At 36.7% G+C, this 23651-nt stretch overlaps 1 protein-coding gene across 1 annotated transcript in view; it reads right to left on the reverse strand.

Annotated features, from left to right (window-relative positions):
* LOC107194820 (hemicentin-2-like) overlaps positions 1-15129 on the reverse strand; it is a 51522-nt gene extending 36393 nt beyond the window's left edge. The window contains exon 1 of the mRNA XM_015584523.1: positions 15048-15129. Within this exon, the coding sequence (XP_015440009.1) occupies positions 15048-15129 (82 nt within the window). The remainder of the gene's footprint in view (positions 1-15047) is intronic.
* Positions 15130-23651: the final 8522 nt, after the last annotated feature.

Here is a 23651-nt window from a genome sequence, read left to right on the forward strand (position 1 = left end):
TTATCAATATTTTTTTAACGGGACTAGATATTTTTATCATTCTGATGTAGTAGTTGAGTCCAAGATGAATCCAATGACCTATAACAGTATGACATTTACGTAACGTTAAGTATGAAAAATCTGTTATCATTTAGTACTTATATCTCCAGATTATGTGCAAAAAATCATTTACCGTTTACAAAAATGTGTCAAAGTTAATGGACATCACATTGAGCATTTGTTAGAATAAATTTTCAGCACTGATCCCTCTATCGAAGTTATTTTATTACTTAAATATACTCTTATATATTTGTGAATTTATTGTACTCAAGGTCACATGAAGACCATATTTTTATAGATCACTGGTTTGATCTTGACGTCAACTACTATATCACGATGATATAAATCATACTGTCTATATGAAAAAACATACGTTCTATTTAAAGAAACAACGCTGGCTTTGAAATGTCGAAAAATATTATCTTGAGGAAAAGTTGTTCGCATACCCAGTTCGTATACACTCTTGCACTGGACTCCTCAATTCGTCCATAAAATTTTATATTTACATAAATATCCATGCCTTCTATAATCACCATTGTTGTACCCGGTATATTCCTCAGTAGCTTTGCTCTTAAGCCGTTTATTGTTGAATCGTGGTCCCGTTTCCATGTCCGATCGAAGGCTCGAGATTGCTAGCGTAGCGCGTCAGCCGTGATCCGAGAAAGCTGATTTTAAGTCGCCACACGAAGATCAGTCCTCACCTTTCCTGCCTGTATCCCCCTTCCTTTACGTTCGCGTTCTCTTTCTTATCTACAGCCGTGATCTAGATTGTCGTCTCGTTCTATCCAGGCGGGTTATAGACCGACGCGGCGATGCAGAGGGAAGAGGGGCCCGAGACTCAATGCGGGACTGATTGGTCCGCGCGCGATTGTCCGTTGCCCGTGATTGTCTCTGGAGTACGGCCGCCAAAGAAATCCGGTAAAGAAGAACGTCAAAGGCCGCGAGCAAAAGGAAAGAATCGCGACGACAGGAGAAGTCCGGAGGGGGGGAGGGGTGATGAATGGGGTGAGAGGCAATCCTTTCTTCCGCTTTATCCTTCAGCCACCGCCAACGCCTGGCTCTTCGCGCGTTTCCCGGAGTCAACGTTCGGTAAAAACGGTGTCGATATCAATCGCGTGACTAGATCCAACCCGACGGCTGAATCCACGGGCTTCTTGAAACAATTATCCAGGCGACATCATCTTTGGGTTATCGATTACTGACGAGGCCAAGCTCAATGTACGGTTCTCTAAACATCGACGATTAAATTTTTCGTCGATAACAACTTTCATTTTCTGTGCTGGTATTGCAAAATGTTTAACCCTTAAGTAGTCACATTCAGCAAATCAGACAAATGATCGCACAGGGTCTAAGGATACCCCATTTTAATACTAAGTTTTTATTCACATTCTTTTAAGGTGTAGACGAAACACCATGTATATTTTGTTACGTTAATCTCGAACAGTCAGCGAGTCATTCAGGAGAATCTCGAATGTTCGAGATTCATCCATGTAATAAAATAAGAAGAGCGCACCTGTCAATTAGTCTGACATCTGTAACGAAACAAAACGTATCATTCTGTTTTTTATTTCTGCAATTCCGTTCTGTTTTCTGTATTGTTCTCTGTTCTCCAACAAAGGATAATGAAATGAAACTGTAGCCATAAATTAAGTATTTTATTGTTACTACAATTCCAAAGAAGAAACTTGATATAAAATTGAAACATAAAAAATATTAAAACAAAATAAAAGTCTTCTAAAGTAATTGTATTTTGACAAATGATTATTATAAACAAATGTTTTACATTTGTTGCATTTAGGCATTACTTTTTTGTCATTTCTTCCAGGACAGAATCTTTTTGTGTCACAACCCAAGGGAGCAACGACGCATGCGCATGAGGTAACGTTTAGGAGAATTAAATAACAGGGTGCCCCGATGTAATATTAAGAGTTCGATTTTGAGAACCACCCAACCTAACCCAGACCCTAGTACATACACGCTACCCTAGTACATTCAAGTTACTCGGTGCATTAATGTTTAGTTCACAAAATCGCTTAAAAATGACGCGTCCGAGTGGAAATACCCCTTAAGCAATAAAACTAATTTCTATGCGGAACCTTCGCTTTCGTGTCAACACTACCCGAGAGTTCGGATGCCTGACTGAGCCCGCCCGACTTTTTCCGCCGCGATTCGATCACTCGGGCGTCCGATACAGGCGACCATAGACATATACAGGGTGTCACAAAAATGTTATTCGACCCGGAAATGGGGCACACGAGGGGTGAATTGGAACAACTTTGTTCTTAGCAACAATGTAATCCGAGGCTTTATTACCGAGATATTAACGAAAAACCGCGACCAATCAGAGCGCGAGTTTTCCAGCCGAGTTCCGTCCCCTCCTGTATGGAAGAAAAAGAACTCACTTGGAAATTTACGTCATTCGACGAAGAGGAAACAAAATTCTTTCGATATTCAGTGTAGGAAATTCCTCATTTTATATAAAATTTCCACAACTGGAAATAAAATACAATAATGTGTAAACAAAGTAGTACTTAATTGTCTACATACCTTTGATCGCGAGTAGTAGCTTGTGTAGTATTTGTGCTCTACAAAGATAAAGTGGGTTGATCGGAGTAATAAAAGGGATTTTATCGACCGTTCTGTCTTTCTCCGGGCAATCGCTGCGAAAGAATAATCATTCGGTCCGATCAGCGGTATATCTCGATACAATCTTCCTACATCTCCGCTGCGGGGGTTACCCCTTAAAAAGGTTTATCGAAACTAAAGCGACGTTATCAACTACTCCACGCCGGGTTCACGAGCTTTTGAATATATCTGAACACGATTGCAATCGGTAGAGAACTGTACGGTAAAAAGACTACGTTTTTTGGGCACACACGCTTAGATTACGATTCCATCGTGGTAATCAAAATTGCAGAAAAGTTATATTACAGAACATCTCTCTAAGAACACCGATATCACGACGACAGAGAGGTATGAATTTGGAAGAAAAGCACGGTCAAGAGCGAAAGGTAAAACAAACCTACACACATATTTCTCGAGAATCTTGAAATGTACCTAACCCAGAGAAAAGGTGAAGGAAAAATGTGCCTCCGCAAATGTAATTTCAGTGACGACTTAGAGAACCATTTGTCCGAGATTTATTTTCCTCGTAAATCTTGCGAGAACTATATAATATACTTATTATTTAAAATGAAGCCGTTGCAGAAAGTATATCTGTGGAATATCCCACGATCGGAATGATTCGGTATATATAAGGAGGGGTTCACATAACATGATCACGTTAATTGCTAGTAAATTAGTGGCTGTATAAAACATATTTTAAAGAAAAATTGCATGATATCGCCAACAACCCCAGCATGTCGGGTCGTTCTAGGATGAAGAAATGTTTTTGGTTTAATATACCTGTTCAAATAAATTTTCTCAAATGATATGCACCCAATATACAATAATTTTTTACTTACAGATATGTTGCTGAAACTTACAGCAATAATAAGGTAGTAAGTAACCCTGCTGTTAGAGGTTGATGCAACTATAAAAAAGAAATTTGAAAACAAACGACCGCTTATATAATATTACAAAAATGACTAATATTTAAATAATAATTGAGATTTATTTATAATCCGGCTAAGATTTGCGAAAGTAGGTAATTCAGATCACTAGAAAGGCTACTACTGGTTTCACAGTTACTCGTCAAACTTCCTGTTTATGTTCGTTCTAACGTGAATTTATGTTAATTTTACGATTACCGCAATCCGAAATTCCAGAAGTGCGCAAGTAAAGTCGGAACACGGGGATTAAAGCAATAAAACAACCCTCCCAATGTCCCGATTGGACAACTCTTAGGTCGAATTTCTATTCAACTGATACCTTTTTCACATTACATCCGAAAAGTGGCGGATTTTCAAGTATTAGTCAAAGTCTTAACGCGTTAGATTCGATGATTCCTCTCGAATGGAAATTCTTCGCTTCTTACCGATATCATTCCGCCCCTCGACAATGCACTCTCGCATGGAAAGGGCGGGTGGAAGGCGGAAAGTGAGGCTATAAATGCAAAGCAATAACGACGCTAACCGGGGGAGTTCCTCCCAAAACCACGTCGCGCAAGACATTTACCGGTTGAAAGACTTTTTACATTCCATCTTCCACTGTGATTGCTGAGCTGTTTGTCTGGAAACCCGGTTCGTACAGAGATGCGCTATCTTTTACGCGTGATGGACCATATTGCGTTTTCCATTCCGTCTACTTGAAACTCCGGATTCCATGTTCCTTTTGTCAAGAAGCATCTTTTTTCCCCTCCTTCTTGTCAGCATTAGCACGCGTAACCTTCAGCGTACGAGTCATTCCGGGCCAAAATGCATAGCGAATTGCAGTCATAGTCACAGATTTTTTTTAAATTTACAGCGTTTGTTGCTAACCACGACAAAATGAACTGTGTAAAATTTTAGCTTCCTATCTCGAACCGTTTCTGAGATATTTAATGTCAAATTTTTGAAAAATTGTACGTAATCAGTCGACTCGACATCACTTCAACCGCAATATTTTTGTTATTTTTAAACATAGAGCATTGATCTTGCTCTCATTTTAAAGCTAAATAAACCCTTTATCTAACTATTGATGGAAATTTCAACGCCAGTGTCGCATAAACACGACCGAATGCCCAGATAGCTGCTGCACTGTTTATGTAATTATGAAAATGACGGAATTGTCGTTATTTGTGTTACAAAATATGGAATGTAAAGACTGTGTGTTATATTCTCATCTTATCTTTCTGTATATCATTAATCGTGTCAGTTATATTAACTTTAGATGGTTGATCCAACTAATAATTTTAATAACTTAATGAACTATGATATTATACTTTTTGAATATTGAATGTAAACCAGTAACCATAGGTTTATTTGGACAACCTTACACACGAAGAAAAAATCTGATTTACTTTGCATCCACTAAAGTTCAAGAAAAAAGAACTCATGTTTCTAGTTTAGATTATCTAATCTTAAAATAAGTATGAGGCAAAAGTTTGTCCGATTGTAACAGGTTGTTTCACTGTTAATTGAAATAAAGCACTGTAAGGAACCTTTTAAAATAATTGGTATTACACTTGGCTTTGTGATTTTCCTACACTGCGATCGTTGATGCATTATTTGCAAGAGTGCAATATAAGATATACATAATAAATAAATATGTATGTAGGTATCAATTGTTAAATATTATTTGTAACCCAATATGTAAAACTATTATTTGTTAACCCAGTAAAATATGTAATATAAAATAACAATGATGTTGTACTTAGAAAGATTGGAAAGCCCCTTAGTTTTGTCAAAACAAAGGAATAAATAAACATTCATCAGTAACATAAATAATTCCTTTATTAATGATAAAATTAAATGAAATATTTAAAGAAACTGAAACAGAAAATGCAGTCATTGACTTCGCAAGTATATTAAAGTTGCTAAATTTATGTAGTAAAGTATTTAATTGTGGAGGCAGCATGCATATTGAACGAGGTTGTGTCAAATATAACATAGATGGTAGGTGGAGATGCTGTTAAAAACAATGCAGTAAAATTTGTTCTATATTTGAAAATACCATTATGAAAGCTCACACCTAAAAATATCATGTACCTATATTATTTTAATATTGAAAATATTTAAATACATATAGCTTGATTATTAATATAAACAATATCAAATGTTGATGAGTCGATACTCACTTCATTCGACACGCGTACTTTTTTTCTATATCCACTTGCTATCGCAATCGTACGTATCGATACCAAAAGTACTCGGTATCAAAACAAAAGTATCAAATAATGTACTCGTATTTACTTGTATCGATGCATCCCTACCTATTACTTCTTTATAGTCTATCAAGGCTTTGTAAAAGATTTGTAAAAATATTATAATTAAGAGTACATTAACATGGAGTCGTGAAAGATTAATAATCGCAATCAATAAGCGAGCAATGACACAAAACACGACAAACTGTTTATCACGCCCAATACCAATGGATATGTAACAAATCCGTGTTACTGTATCATACTTCTAACCAATACCGGTGTCCACTAAATGATTGCTACTAGTAAAGAGGATTGTTGCGGTAAGTTAGTCGCTCGAATTTCACCGCAATTAAATATCAAAAGCGACAAGTTACTGACCTCGTTTCCATCCGTTGTACCCTATAGTTAATAGCGGAATCGGAATTGCCGAGCGTTTCCGCTGCATAACCAAAGCAAATCCCCGATAACCGGTATAACGATGTAAAACAGGCACAAGGCGACCGTTTTATTCCATTATCCTTTAAAGCAGGAATAATAATTCCCCCTGACCCCCCTTCCAACCCGTCGATACAGAGTAAATTACTTGTTTTATATGCAAATCTCTTTACTCTCTTCACCGTGGTCGAAATTATAGCCGCGCGATAAACAGGTTGCCGCGTTCCATCCGATAATCGGCAATCGGGGATGAAGCGGGCGCCAAATATCGGCGGGAAGGGAAAATCAGTGAGCACACGGTGTTATACGATGCTTTTACCTGCGTGTATATAACGCGTTCTGAAATTTCCATCGCGGAAAAGAGAGCGGTCAATATTGAGTGCCGGTGTTCCATCAAAGGACGAAACAGTTTTTCTGATTGATGATTCCCCGAGCACTTTTGCCAGCGATCGCGAACACGACTTGTACAAGTTGCTGACATTTTGTTTACGAAACAAATAATTCATGTAATTGCTTAATTGCTGGTCGATATCTTTGTGACAAAACGTGGGGGAAAGAAGTAGTTCCTTCGAGATGATAATAATTAATCTATGTCTAAAAATGATCTTTGAACAATTGGCAATTTTAATTCGGTGCACGTGCGAATACTCTGATGAAAGTAATAATACTACAGTAAATATTCCTTTAATGTAGGCTCCTTTATTGTAGCTTGGGAACACCCCTCGCTCATACGTATTTCTCACATACGTGCGCGCACCTCATGATGCTCGGGTTACAATGTAACACGCAGAAAGGATCACGCGTAAATAAGAATTTAAACTTTTACTCCTTTCAGTGTACTTTCTTAAAAATGTTATGAATAAATGTAAGAGATTCTCCTGATGAAAATAAGTCCAAACCCGCCATAAATCGATCTATATTTAATAACAATACAATTCGTATTGTTTACAAAATCGTATATAATTAATACAATTCGTGTATAATTATTTTACTTGCAAAAAGACAATTGACTGGATCAGATGCTGTTCATGTCAAAAATACTTCCATGAGTTGTGCACAATGGATGCCCTAAAATGTGACACAACTGTGGAAGAAAAAATATAAGAAAGAGAAATTAGTGCATGTAACACCTCGCCCCATGGATGTGGCATGTTTTCTACAAAATGTGGAGGAGATGTCACTTTGGTGTCCTGTAATTTTTTAAGATTTTTGTTGATTTTGCATGAGATAAGTACAGAATTGTTTGTATTTCTTCGTAATATATAAGTGTATGTATATGTAGTATATTGTAACTAAAAAGAGATCATACTGATAATACAAAACCAAAAAAGTTATTGGCTTTCAACCAAAAAGGGTGGCTTCTCTCCTGACTTTACCCTATTCAAATGTACAGGGATATTACAAATAATTCGTCGAGTTTTAAAGTCCTATAACTTCCAAAATATGGATTGCACTTATTCGTAGTAATCACGTAACGGAAGAGAACATCTGAAATTTTTTCCAGGACCACATCACTGCTGCTTTGATAACCATCAACGGGGAAATGCTACAATATAACATGTGTAAACCGTAACAGATTCCTGCACAGACGTGTGTTGTGTGACGAGGGAGCATACAGCGAACATTTGTAGTGTTATGACTAAACTTGGACAGTGTTTCTTTCTTTTAATGCAACATTCACTCTTTCATGTTTAGTACTTGGTGAAATACAGCTTTTTAAGACCCGATGAATAATTTGCGATAACCCTATGTTATATTGCTAACAGCAAAAATTATTTTTTTTAAATTTCATAATACGAATATGTTTGCCATTTTTTCTATGTATTAACTTTCGTCATGGCGCATATATCTATGTATGTATACGACACTATCGCTGCAGGGGTAACGCCAACGTGATTGGTTTGGAGCTGATTTTAAAGAATTTTATGAACTTTATTGAAAATGTAAAATAAGGACCTTATGATATGCACATACAAAAAAGAACAAAAAGTCTTGTTTAAAATTCTTGAATAAAAAATAGTAGCACAGTAGCTCCACGACCAGTTTGTACTTTCCATTTGAGTGATTCTGCAGTAGAATGTTTTACGTTCACACCGTTGGACCTAGAACAAAGAAACAAAAAGTTTTGTCATCTATACACTAAATACTCGAGAAACACCTAAAATTTCGAAAAACTATTAATTTTTTAAGAAATGGCGAAAATTGGAAAACAATTCTTTTCTTTTTGTTGAAAAATTTCTTGTAATTATTATATATTAAATCTATTAATCACCAAACAGTCCTGTCATATTTGGCATATCATCGTGGCGTTATCCCTTAACGGTTAAAACAGATAATTTCTGTAAGGGATGATATCAACGAAATAAAAACTGTCCCATTCAAACATGTTGAGGAGTCTAATACATACATATCAGTAATGTATACTAATTTCTAGTAAGCCACATTGGTGTGATTCAGTAGTTTGTTGAGATATTACGAGGAAATGAGGACCTATTCCTTACATTGATATGAATACATACATTAGTGTTAATAATGTTTCTTGTTCAAATAGACTTTATATAAAAGGAAATAACAAACATACTCTCTTTGGTAAAATTTATGCAAAATTTGTATCTAATAATAACCTAGATTTTATCTAAACATTTTTTCTTTAATAATTTCATATAAACAGAGAAATAAAAAATGTAAAATCGATAGAAAGCAGATACTGCCATATTAAATACCTACCTTTGTTTATACATAATAAGTGGAAATAGGAAGAAATGTATTATACAAACACACTCGCCAATTTTACATCGAAGGCAACGAATTTTCAAATTTTTGCTTGAGCAAGAAGCATCGCATGATTTCGAATTCTTCGAAAACGCCGAATTACTTGTGCACATCGAATAATCCCATATACACCACTCTGCTGTCTTTCAACCTCATTAGATTTCATAAATGTAAATACGTATTTACTAAAATATCGTAATATTTCAGTACAAATAGAACGTTATAAATATTCAGCATTTCGATTATAAGGTAACTGTATCTAATGCTTACCTTCCATACGTGTGTCACGTATTGAACAATTTGTTAAAATAGAATGCAACATTTTAGACAATGCTTTGTAATAGAATCTGAGTAGGCGCATGAACGATACTCAATGGTCATAACTAGATTGCAAATGCTTATGCATTTATAGCAAATTTGAATATGCAAACTGGAGTAACATAAAGATTTTAATCAAATTTAATGATACTTGTACATTATTGTCTACATAATAAGACATCTAATACAGGAAATCAATTTTTAGCTGATTTTCTTGTTTGTAAAATAATGTCTAAAATTGCAAATCTGCATAAACATCCGCAGTCTAGTGATAACCTTAGCACGTTGACTGCTGTAAGGGTTAGCAATGACCAACACTCCACTTCCTAGTGACAACAGCAAAATTGATTCAAAAATTTGCATGAAAAAAAATGGTAACGCTTATAAACTGTGTCAGTACAATAAATGTATTATACATAACACGACAACATACACTTGCCGACAAAAAATAAGATACAAAACACCCTTTAATGAACATTACATCTGTTACTATATCTATGCATAGTTAACAAATATCGATATCACATACTCTTTTACATTTTTGTCAATTAAAGCAATACGTGTTGTTTCTTTCATTTTATTGAAATATTTGCATACGCAAATGATAAACCTGTCGGTAGATTAGTTCAATTCAATATTTTCATATAATATTTTCATTCTTGTATACTTAATATAGGCTATTACGCGGAAATAAGTTTTCGGGCCCGGAGAACCGTGTGACCGTGGTCCGCCGCGAACTAAGCCCCTCTCTCGGTCTCCACAACTATTCGGGCCCCACTAGTTGAACGCCTGGCACTCCCCGAGTGCCGGTATCGGGTAGGACTTCCGATACCTCCGAAATTTACGCAGAGAGGAGACTACGAGAGAGTGGCGGTTGCCGGCTAGCACGCACAAAGGTCGAGGTTCGTAAGTAAGATGCGGAGAGTCTCCTCACGGCAGAAGACGGTTTGCGAATGAATCGAAATCATTCTGCGTTAATTTAGACGTTTATTAACGCCACGCGCCTGCCCTTGAGGGCAACGCTTACAATAGGTGGCTTACGATAACAAATTCGCTAACAAGTCTTGTCCGAATAATTGTTTCGCCAATCGTTCAATGGGCGACGATGGCACCACTGAACGATAACCGATACACGCTGGCTGTTGACAGACTGGTGACCAATTGTGTTTATTACTCATTTCACTGTCATTAAAATACATCGCTTTTACCCTCGAACGTTCAAACGCGCAAATTTGGTTGCTCGTCGAGTACCGAAATAAATGTTAAACTGAATGTGGTTCTTTCATGTAAGTGTGGCATAAGTTTCAGTGACTTCTGTGGTCAAGTGGTGGGGGGCCCTTCCCCTACGCTGCTTTTCCCCCCAACGGAAGCCGACTTTGCTCGTGGGTGTACATGAAGCATTTCCATCCCTTCTTTATACCGAAATGCAGAAAATAAAGCCATAAAATATTTCAACTTACTTTGCAAATTATCCTACATACATACGGAAACACTTCTCCATGGATCGCATGAAACAGCATAGATTCTTATAACTTAATTTGGCAATTAAACGAGAAAAAGAAGCAATGTTGCCATATTATTATTTACTGAGACATATTACGACGAACCGTACTGCGTGTGCCATAGTCGCGTGTCGAAAATTATTCGATGTCAACATTCTCAGAGAAAAGAAAAAGGTGCCGAGTATTTCAGGAAATATATTAAGCTTGACTGTCAACGGTGCTACGCGATCGAACCGTATTAACATTGCATTTTTACACGATTATGCGTTATTTACGAAACCTCGCGGCGCCGTAATATCGCGAATTTATTGCAATTTTGCCGTTCGTGGTAGAAGGCAAACAGGAATATTACCTACTTTGCCCTCAAATTGTTGTATACACGTAGAGAAGGGGTGGTTTCTTGACCGCGTTGTCGTGTTACACGCGGTACCGTAATTTTTATGTGGCCATGATAAACGGTCCCTGGTCTCTATTCATTTTACGCTAAACTAGGACCGGGAACATTCTGCTTATCGATTGAATTTCGCAACAGAACATATTTTAGTAAAAACTGACACGTGGCACTGGCATAAAAAATTGTTATCAAATTGGAAACAGTGCCTCTGCGTTCTAACCGAATAATTTGAATGTAAAAACAGTTATTTAACACTAGAACTACCAAACCCATGAAAATGACGAATTTTTATTTTGTATGTTATATTCACTGAAAACATAAAACTGCTTTTGTGTTTCACAATTGCATAGTCAGGGCTAGTTGATTAAAAGGCTTTTAATAGAAGGCGGTACTTTTAGTTTTAAAACGTGTTAAAAGCGATAAGACCAATTAAACTCACACTTTAAATAAAACATATTCAACCATATTAACATTTCCTACGTGTTTCAAATTCGTCTTACAAGTATTGGCAAGTCAGTAGCCGTGTATAATATTCCTTGAACTTTACACTACTAATTTGACATTATTTCATTGTTACAACATATTAGGTGTGTAAATTAATTTGTGACTTTCTTTTCATAGATTTATTGGTTATTTACAAAAAAACAAAAAACAGTCCAGTCTTGAAAATATTGTTTATCATTTTCTACACACTTACTTCCTTCTCAGACAATGTGGGAATTACCTCTCGAAAAAATTATGACGGTTCTGAGTCAATAATTAGCTGTGGGGGCCATGAATTAATTAATACACTTAATATATGCAATCTCAAGAAATTCAAGCAAAATGTACAAACGGTTGATACAGAATATTCTTCCTTGGTAATACGACAGATCACGTATCGGTAAATGCAATGGATGTTAGCTAATTAGAAAGCAGCAATTGTTTGCTTATGTTACTGTAATTTAATACACTTAGTATTCAGTCTAAGATTTACACTGATACTTACGTGTGTCTTTCTAATTCCATGGAATCATTATGGGAATCAATTTTTTCCTTTACAACGAAACAGTATTAGATGCCCTAGGAAGTTTGTGCGATTTTCGCGGTGTTGAAACGGCGACAAGTTTCAATATCATTTCAACAGGTCTGTGAAGTTAGCATTCCCAAATGCAAAATTTCATGAAAAACCAACAGTCCAACCAAAATTTTCGTTTGTCCACCCAGCAGAATCGAATTATTAACAAAAAACATAAATAATGAGATATGACAGCTCTGAGTATTTCTTGCTGCATTGTCTCTAAACTAAGCATTGGAATCGTTCGTCCACCAAAAATTTTCGTTTGTCGCCGTCAATATTAAATCTTACTTTTTTGTGTTTTTGTATGTTAATAATAATTCGATTCTGCTGGGTGGACAAATAAAAAATTTGGGGTGAACAAACGTGGACATATCGTGGACAAACGATTCCAATGCTTATAATGGATGATTAAAAGGTGCGATTAAAGGTGCTGAATTCATATCTCAGTACATGTATATGAGTTTTGTTAATAATTCGATTCTGCTGGGTGGACAAACGAAAATGTTGGTTTGACAAATGTGGACAAATCGTGGACAAACGAATACTGTTGGTTTTTTATGAAATTTTGCATTTGGGGGTGTTAACTTCACAGACCTCATTTCAACACCTTTGAATCGTTGAAGTAGTCATCATTAGATTCGATAACCTTTTCCCAACGCGATATAATTGTATAGATCCCGTTTTTATCACAATTTGTTTCGTTTAATGAACAACATTGCCGCAGTGCAGTCTTCATTTCAAAATATTTTATCTGTTAAATCACTTTGCATGGACAAAAAAGGTGATAATCGAACGGTGAAAGGTCTGAAGAATAGGGAGGATAAGTTCAAATTTCCGGACAAAGTTCTGAAATTTTGTCCAGTGTGGTTTTTGCTGCATGTGGTCTCGCGTTGGCTTACGAAAACAATTGATTTTTTCGCAACTCTTCCCGCACCCGTTGACGTTGAGATGAATACAAAGTTGTTGTTATGATTCGATCTTATGATAAAAGTTGAAGACCATCAAATGCTTGATAAGATTTTCCTCTAATAAAGTGCTTGTTTAGACGTATGTGAAGCTGGTTCTCCCGATGATAACCAGTAGTGTGGTCGTTTTTATCGGTGCATGTTATAGAGTTTTCGTTGCAGGTTAATACGCGATCAAAAATACTGTAATTTCTTTGGTGAGATAACAGAGAAATGCAACCACCAACCCTCTATCACTTTTCATCCTTTGTTAAATCATGAGGTATCCATTTTTCAAGATTCTAACTTTTTCCGATTGTGCGTAGGTGAATATGGACACCTTTTTTTATAACATAACACCTTTTAACGAACATTTTACACGTTGTGTTTGAATCTGTATTGACAGCATCTCTCAAATCATCATTAGTGATACTGTGATACTACATTAGTGATACTATACCACTTTTCAACAGTACAATCTCTTACATTTACACAATTTCTTTGGAATGCCGTACAAATTTTCCGGGCAGCCTGAAAAAACTTTGCTCTAAGTTTAAACTCATAAAGCAGACACCCAAAAATAACAACGTTAGCAACAGACATTTTCCATCGAATTTTCGCACCAAAAATTATATACCGAGGACAAATTTTACGTACTAACGGGTAGATTACGGATTTTTATGGCCCTCTGAAGCGTCAGGGCAACAATATATAATAAAACCACTGCCACACCAACTGTCGAACTAAATACACTGGAAAAACTGCACGAACATTCGGGGCCACGTAATATAAGACAAATTTGTGAGTGACACGACTCTAAGAATGTAATCTTAAGAATTCTAAGAATGCACCTTCCGAACAGGTACACTCAGCCAATAAAGATTGAGCTAACGAAGGTTCATATTTGTTCATAACCTCGCATCTGTCCAGTATTCCGAGTTTTGAAGCCACGAAGGAGAAGTTCAGTACCTTTGATTGTGAAGCCGCAGCACGCTACTGCCAATTATTCAATGTACACATTGTCCAATTGTGAATCAGTCGGGAGATGGTGGTCGATTACTGCATCCGAAGTGGAGCCGTTATGTCAATTTGCATAATGCATCGATTAAATTAAACGGGTTGCGGTCCAACCTGATGTCGTAGAGCACGGAAGTCTGGCCTACGCTGCCCGTGAAACAACTATTGACAACCGAATTCTCCATACCGTCCGTGTATACCATCAAACCTGAACCGCAACTAAATTAATGTGCTCCCGTGCATTTTTCACTCTGCCCCCCATCCCCCGTGACGCCATCAATGTAACCAACGCCAGCCACGGGTAGCTTCATTACAAGCCATGAATGCTTCACAACGATTATGGGCCTATCGATAGCATCTTTATGTATGATTGACACACCGACGGTTTGTATTTCCCCATTAATTGCTGGCATAATTGCAACGTTCGCGGTGCCGAACGTTTAACATAACGTTTGGACAGGTTATGTTACTCACGCCGCAGTGAATGGATCTTCTGGGACAGATTGGCTGCGAGAACGGAAAACGATTACCGGCGATATAACCGAATTTGGTTTGACGTTTATGAAATTTTAGGTTCGAGTTTCATCGCTGGTAAAATCGTGTCCGAAATCAAGATAGAAGATTCATCATATTTCACTCATAACTTGCACCGAGAACTGACTCCAGAACGTCTTTACCTGGCCCGTACCGTGTCCCTTTAATCGGGCAAGGAATTGATCGTATATCTTAAATGAACGCCCGCGGAAGCACAGTTTAACGCGAGTTAAAAGTTTCAATCACTTACTTGGCTCGTCGACGTTGCCGAGGAAAACTTCCGCCGCGACAAATCGAACCATGATGCTCATCAACAAAAGCATCTCCTTCATCCTGCGATTGTGCGCGTTCGAATGGACAAGTCCTTCTAGGCTCTTTCTCATCCCTTCCGTTCGAAGATCGTCTTCCTTAATTGCCAGATAGGTCGAGGCAACTGATAAGTTTCAATGAATCAGTTCTCGGATGGTTTAGGTCCCCGGAAATCAATCCCACGTTTCCTGGGATTCTAGCTCTCCGACGGTGAAGATCATCGCATGAACTTCACAGTACACTTGCTTTTCCACAACTTTACATTACAACCTCTAGATCTTTCATAATTCGTTATTTAACTGGTGCATCGTGAATTAGCTATTCCAATGGAACAAAAACGTCAGAGGCATCTTATCTCCTGTAACAACCGGCAGTTCGAAGTACTAACGATTCTAAACAGGGGAACGTACCACAGCTATAGAACGGAGGCGTTAAACGGAGTTCATTCACGAAACCGCCAAACGAGAGTGCACCTCACCGAAGGGTCTCGTCCTTTTTTAAGCCAACACATCACCCCCATCTGCGTGATTACGCGCGTTCTTTATAAAGTATCTTCGCCGTTATTAATGGAACTACTCGGTCGGCTAATCGTATGTTCCGTCTACGGTCCATTAACGACCACTTCATACGTGACTACACTTCACACAGATTTCTGTCATCGTACGCCGATAATGACGTAACAGCGGTCTTTTTCAGAACAGGTTGCGCGTGGGATGCAAGAATCGAAAGATGGAAATAGACGGCCCCAGCGATGCTGACGATAACACCCAAGCGGCGTGATTAGGATCCATCAGAAAATATCACGACGGAGCGTGTAGGCTGCCATCAGAAGAGTTCCATGGTGTGACAATGTATCGAACCTATCCCACGCCAAACGAAAATTGCTAATCCCCGCACTCACTAGATTTCCACTAAACTGGTAATAAGGAATGGTGAAGATTGTCCTTGAATCCGGTCTGGATTCGCTCCAACGGTTCAATGCGGTGGCTAACCGTAGCACGACTTGAAATGGGGTTCCAGAATTGCTCTTGTGCCCTTGATAAATTTTCATTCATCACTCAACGTGTCCACTCTGAGAAGCTTTACAGCGCACGAAAAAAATTAAAGATAGTCAACGTTCACAGAATATCGAATGGTATTTAAAGATTCAGTTTTCTTTGTTATATTCACTATACTTACTTATATGTTTAGTATTTGCTACAATTAGATATCAAGGTTAACGAAACGTTGAAAAAGACACCAAGATGACTGCGATTGTACATCAATCAAGTCTGGTCAATCGGTTCACAATACAGCTCAAACGAATGGTAACTTGATGTAATCGTTTTTTCTTATTAAACACTGTATAAAAAAATGGTTGTAGCAGCGGACGATAGTTGAAAACACACCAGGCATCATAAGATTCGAACAAGAGGCGCGTAGATCCCTACGCAAAATAGAAGGCGCGTTCACTGCTGCGTTGCGGCAGGCCTACTGACAGGGGCGACCGTGCCTTCGGTTCAGCTCGGCACGACTCGTGCAATTTCGCCACCCTTCGGCGGCAGCTTAAAGCATTCTACCAGCAGTTTTCATACCTCCTTGCCCTACCCCCACCGGTGATCACTACAGGTACAGACTATTCGCCTTGTTCAACTCACGACGAACAGACAAATGTTAGAAAACCGTGTGAGAAGTTGAAACGTATTTACTATTCATTCGTTATCTGGGGAATTAGTAGATAAGGAATTTGTGGTTACAAACAACATACGAGTTGTAGATGGACTATTTCCACGTGAATTTATTAGTACCTATTCTCTTGGTCGGCAAGTAGTCAGAGAGAATGTTATTAGATTTTTATTAATTATTTAATAGCATTTGGTTCCGCTTTTACAAATGAATGTTATTAATAGTAGTCATTGTTTGCATGTTAAATTAAAGCCTGATCTGTACTTTTTATGAGGCACTTCGTTTTACCAGTACAACTACTTGTCAGGATTAATAATAAATTAAATCATATCATTAAAATATCTATGTTTATTTATACTTCAAAAGCTTCAGTTAAACTTAAAGGTATACTTTATGAAACTTTATTTACGGTCCTGGTGTAGATTATTTTGTAACAAAGAAAGCATTCAAGAAAAAGACTACTGTTAATAATATTTCCTATAAATCAGCTTTAAATTTATTAATTTACTTGCAAGAACTTAGGTTTTTCATAATAATTTATACGTGTATTTTATTGTAGACTGAATGATCAAACTTTAACTAATTAAATACTTTCAAGTAGAATAAAATAAGAAGTTCCACTAAAAACACCGACATTTCCTATGTAACTAAAGAATATATGTAATACAATGAGTTAAAGAGTCACTGCAGGGTGCATGCGAAATGGTGATATGACTGGAAATCATGTAATTCGTAGGAATTTAAATCGAAAATATACAATGAATTTTTTTCATATGAGATTTCTGTATTGAAAAAATCGACATCGAAAAGATATTAGATTGCCGTATTATTTAATAGTGCATAATTAATAACTGCCGTCAACTTGTTTAACCATTAACCCCTTGCCCTACGATTTTCTTGACGACTGCACACTCCAGGATTAGATTGTTGTCGATAGTTTCCCAGAAACGAAAAGAATTCTGTACGTATCACAACTGTATTTAATAAATTTGCATTTCTGCTACAAAACCACATGTCTCTACGTGTTAAGGGTTCTACGTTTTATGCATCCGAAAACGATTACCCCGTCACCCTCTATCAGCAACGCAACGAACTCAATGACCACGTTAAAACCCGGTCGATTTTGTTCAACACTTCATTTCACGTCATTTCACGCTGCACGATTACTTTTTGTACTCGAATACTAGGAAATTATTAAAATTCAAATATGTTCTCGTCCATGTGAAATTCGGAAGCACTTAAATCATCATTTTTCTGGTTTCTAAATTGTTTAAAAAATACTCACCCCTAGATTTGGCACACTGCCGATTTTTATGTGAACCGTTTTCACAAATAAATTCTATCTCCGCAACTATTAAACGTACGAACTTCCATTCTTTTGTTTCAATCGTAAAGGATTGTTTTCATTGCCTTGCTTGTTCGTAAACTATGATAATTCGCAAATTTGACCCTCCCCCCCCACCCAAGACTCAAAAAATGTGGAACCAAAAGTATTCATACTACATGATCTTATTTCTTTTAAATAGGCTCTTTTAAATCGCAAACATTTTTAAATTGTAGTCACAGCAAGCCAACACACGTAACTGGCCTAACATCTTAAAAAAAGCGAATAACAAGTATCATTTTGTGTCTGTTACCAGTATCGTTTGCATTTGATTTGCGTTGTTTGTCCTTTGAAGTACATTCATGTATATTTGTCTTAATTTATTAATATTATATACCACAAAAATAACATTACAAATAAAAATAAAATTCGGCAAGAAAAAGTTGATTCTAACAAACTTTATGATTCAAACAAACAAAAAAAGAAGTTCGTACGGTTAATAGTTGCATAGATGAATATTCATTTGTGAAGGAAGTTTTTGTAAATGTCTGAAAAATGCCAACTTTTTGAGTATTTACATTCTATATGAGATATTTCAACTGGATAAATAATGACTTAACACATGGAGTGCCGCGCCAACACCACATAACTTTCCGTTCACGTCGCGTTGGCTATCGATGGCCCACGTTACTGGGTTTATTATCATACGTGCTTGTAAAATATATCGTATAACATTTATAAGACTACAAAAGTTGCTACTAACAAGATGAAACATATAGGTTCATTTAAATGATATACAGGGTAACTAAATGAAAAAATAAGTCGAAAATATACAATAGAACATTTTTTCATTAAAACTTCGTTTCCAAGAAGATCGACTTTGAAAACGAATTTGAAATGCGTGTATTCGTCATGGTAGTAAGTATGAACGGTTTGCAATGAACAGACGCACTAACCAAATTCGCCATCTCCGAATCGATAGAAGCACTGATGCAAACAATCGGACGCTAGCAGAAACACTTAATCGATAATTCAGACGACTTGATAATATGACATCTAACGGCAGTACCTACAAATAAATTTTGTTCCCTGTTACCATCAAGTTGGTTTTGTGTATCTGCTACGCGAAGGTACTGTTATCGAACAGTATCGATCTTTCTTACGCTGTTACCTCATGTCCCGTACCACAGACGAGATATAAGAATAAACCACCGGAAAATAGTTGGCGCCGAATGTTAACGTATTTTAACAATTTATATCTCAAGTGAACATACACTCACGAGCAAACTCGGCTTCCACTAGGGGAAAAAGCGGCGTAGAATAAAAGTCTCCTACCACTTGGTAAATTTATTTCAAGTACTGAAATACATGTTAAACCGAATGTTAATTTGGTACAAATTTCAGTAATTCCCGACACCAAGTGGTAGGAAGTTCTTCTCCCACGCCACATTTTCCCCTAGGGGAAAAAGTGACATAGGGGAAGGACCTCCTACTATGCTCCTACTTCTTAAAATGGGAATTACTGAAATTTATACGAAATTAACATTCATTTTAACCATATTTAATGTAATACAGTAGTTGAATTATATTTACCAAGTGGTAGTACGTCCTTCCCTTATGCCACTTGTCCCCTAGCGAAAGCCGGGTAACCAAACAAATGTCATGTATGACGTCATAGCCTACGTAACATATATGCAAAATTATTTCAATGTTATTAAGATATCTGACCATTGAATATTATAAAACACGTCAGGAGCAATTTTTTGGTACCATGATCTGGATGTAAAAAGACCATTTCCTATCTATTTTGCAGATAACAAATTTTTGCTTTATTTGTGAATATCTCATTAAATATAAACGGTGCGATGGGAGTAATTTCAAATTCGAAAAGAGCAAATCGGGAGCAATTTTTTGAGATATAAATCGTTAAGATACGTTAACATTCAGCGCCAACTATTTTCCGGTGGCGCCAGAGACCCCGTGTGTGAGAGGGTGGGGTCATGGAACCCCCGGTGGAGGCGCCACAGGCCCTGTGTGGTGAGAGCGTGGGGTCATGGAACCCCCGGGTGGAGGCGCTGGAGACCCCGTGTGGTGAGATCGTGGGGTCATAGAACCCCCGGGGGAGACGCCAAAGACCCCGTGTCTGCGAGATGTACCCTTCACGAGCAAAGTTATTGAGATATCTGACTATTGATTATTATGAAACGGATCAGGAGCAATTTTTGTGGTCCGATAATATTTGTGTAAAAAGGTCATTTTCTACCTATTTCGTTAACAACAAATTGGTACTTTTTCTTTTGCGAATATCTCATTAACTATTAACGGTGCTGGGGGAGTAATTTCAGATTCAGAAGGAGCAAATTGGGAGCAACTTTTTGAGATATAAATCGTTAAGATACGTTAACATTCGGCGCCAACTATTTTCCGGTGACACACACGCGCTTTTCCTCAGTCTGTTACTATTCTTTGTATGTACCTCCTCGTGTGCAATATGTTGTTAAATTGTTAATCGGCTATCATTCCTTTTTGCCTAAAACCCACGTCCTAACAAGGGAATTGTTTGCGATGGATAAATTACAATATTTATAAGTCTGAATAATATTTAAGCCTTGTTTTAATGAATTAGTACACATATTGTTATACATGTATTGTAAAATTGTACATACAAGTAGTATTCAAGGGAATTGTTGTGAAAGTTATTCAAATACTTTTGTAAATTGTGTATTTCCATCAGATTTTATCAACAAAAAACAAGTGATACATGTGCGTGGTTTATTAGGCCTATCACTACGTATATCCCATATTTTCCATAAATAAATGAATAGTAATTGGTAAACTTAGTTAAAATAGCATTTTAAAAAGTTGAAGTTTAATTTAACGTGAAATTTGAATTTGAAAAAGCGCGGGACGCACGTCTATCGTATGCCACCGATAATCAAAATTTCGGCGTGAAACTTATGAAACCTTTATGAAGCTTTGAAGACGATACGGAAGATTTGCAAGTTACAGAGGAGGGAATTATTTGCGGCATATAAGTTACATTATTTTATAAGCCTGAATAATATCTAAGCCTACTTTTTCTAAATTTATATAATTATCATTTATATAATTTATATAATTATCATTTATAAAATTTATATAATTATCAGTATATTGTAAAATCATATAGATCAGCAGGATTTAAGTAAAATAAGTATCTAAGGGCACTTTTGTTGAGTCTATACAAATATTACTATAAAGATATTGTTAAATCATGTATGTAAGTAGTACTTAAGGCAATTGTTGTTAAATTTATAGAAATACTATTGTAAATTGTATATTTTCGTACGATTTTTTCAATTAAAAACAGTCAAATCATACATATGCGTTATTCATTAATCCCGGCACTATCTCCACTCCTATTCCTAATATCAATTAACCAAAAAAGTAATAAGAAATAATAAATAATAACAAAATAATTAATTCTAAAACTGTAAGTTTTGGAAGAAGTTCTGGAATTAGTTCCAATTTTCGCCACTAAAGTGGTGGGGGCGCCTCTAAATGTCCCATAAATTTCCAAATTTTTCCGGCACTTTTGTGAATCGAGGATGGCGGAAAAACCTGCAAGTTTGTGGGGGTCTCTAGGCCCCCACCAGGGCGCCAAAAACTTGCATTCATATTCCAATCAAAGAATTTACAGAATAAGGAATAGGAATCTAAAGTAATTTTCAGTAGTTCCATACATCTTTATCTCGAATAATTTTCTAAAACATTCAAAGTATTAGACATTTTTACACTTTGAATCTCATATCGATTTCTAAAATAATCCTAGTTCGATGTAATATAGAACGTGGTTTTATGAGATAGATTCGAAGTTCGCAGCCATTAGCTCGATATTGTCATCAGTTTACAGTACTTTACCGATGATAATACCGATTGCCCAGGCCTCACCACGAGGAGGTTGCTGCGAGTGGAGGCCCAAGGCAGGTAGATGGAATCACAAGTTCTACATCTTTCCACCTTTCATAATAAACCTTATAAATAACTTAAATCTTAACTATCTAATACTATCTGTACTAAAATCCCTCGGCGGATGACTTCTTTCATGAGCCTAAATCTATAAAAAACAAAGTTCCCTCGTCGGTTGTCTTCGTTCTTCAGCTTAGAACTAATATTATTTTAATATTCTAATTAATACGAATTAATGCTATTAATACAAAATAACTTAAACTAAACGCAACGTAGTCGCTAATACTCAAACGAAAGAGATAGACGGAACGGAAAAAGTTCCATCGATCATTTCGTTTACGCACCTAATATTCTATATACCAAGCAGTTATTAAGTCTACGATGAACTACGCGTTAAACTACAGTATGAACAAGTATCGCGATGAAAGTGTTGTCGCCAGAACCTGGTTTAAGGAAATAGGAAAGACGGGCGACACCTTGCTAACCCGGATCCATCTTTTACTGTCATGGAGCTTTGGGCTGGCCTGGCTTCCGTGCAAATAACGGTAGCGCGGGAAATGAATGCTTACTGTACATATTCTTGGGTGCCTCGAACACTGCAATAAACGAGCTCCTATTGTAATTGACTAGTACCTTGAACGTTTTGCCGTAGATAGCGCCACTGATGTGCTTAAGTCTAGCAGAAATTAAACTTTATTTAAACCTGTGTTGTCATATAGTATTTTTAAGAAATTATTAACCCTTTTAGAATGACGACGAACATTTAACACCTTTTTACAATTACATTGCTGAGATGCTGCCGTACACAAGACTTTACAGATTGTAGAAATTATTAAAAAAGTATTTATACAATTTTTCATTTGCGTTTGTTAAAAAAATCTTCTTTAATAGTGTTCCTTTTTATTGAGTAGATGAATATATATATATATATAGATAATTATAGAACTCTTGTAAAAATAATGAAATGATTGAATATAGTTGTTTCTGTTTTGCATCACAATTAAATTCATCCGTTTATTTGGAATACAATTCTTATCGAATCAATGTTACAGAAACATTAACTATTTTCAGATAGGGGCAGCTTTCTCTAACATTTCTTTCTAATACGACAATTGACATATCTATACTGGTTACAGGTTCTATTAGGTTTAGGCTTTCGTCAGATCAAAGCGTACCTATTCCGTTCAAGACACGCAGGTATCGACGACGTAATTAGGAATTCGTGAGTGCAACGTCCACTCTGACCGGTTTTGAAGAGGGCTCTCGAGCCATTGCGTTAACTGCAGGAAACCAGACGCGTGTTTGGATGAGCGATGCTAAATATATAAACAACCCGTTTTACTCGTAGAAAGTGTTTACTTACATTCTGATCGACAGTAAATAATTCTACAGAACCAGGATGTATAAAACTCAATAAAAGAACAATAACATTACTAGTAAGTGAATACTTCTTTTCGGTAATCTTTGATGGTACACAGATATGATTTCAAAAAATAATGAAAGTTGAGAATATTGGTTAATGGACATTTAATTTCCTTGTACAATTACTCTGTGTTCTTGTACAACCACTTTAGTGAAAATGTATGTCTTTACGGTGAACGTAGATGT

The sequence above is a fragment of the Dufourea novaeangliae genome, unplaced genomic scaffold (genome assembly GCF_001272555.1).
Source record: "Dufourea novaeangliae isolate 0120121106 unplaced genomic scaffold, ASM127255v1 scaffold8, whole genome shotgun sequence".
Taxonomy (NCBI): Eukaryota; Metazoa; Arthropoda; class Insecta; order Hymenoptera; family Halictidae; genus Dufourea; species Dufourea novaeangliae.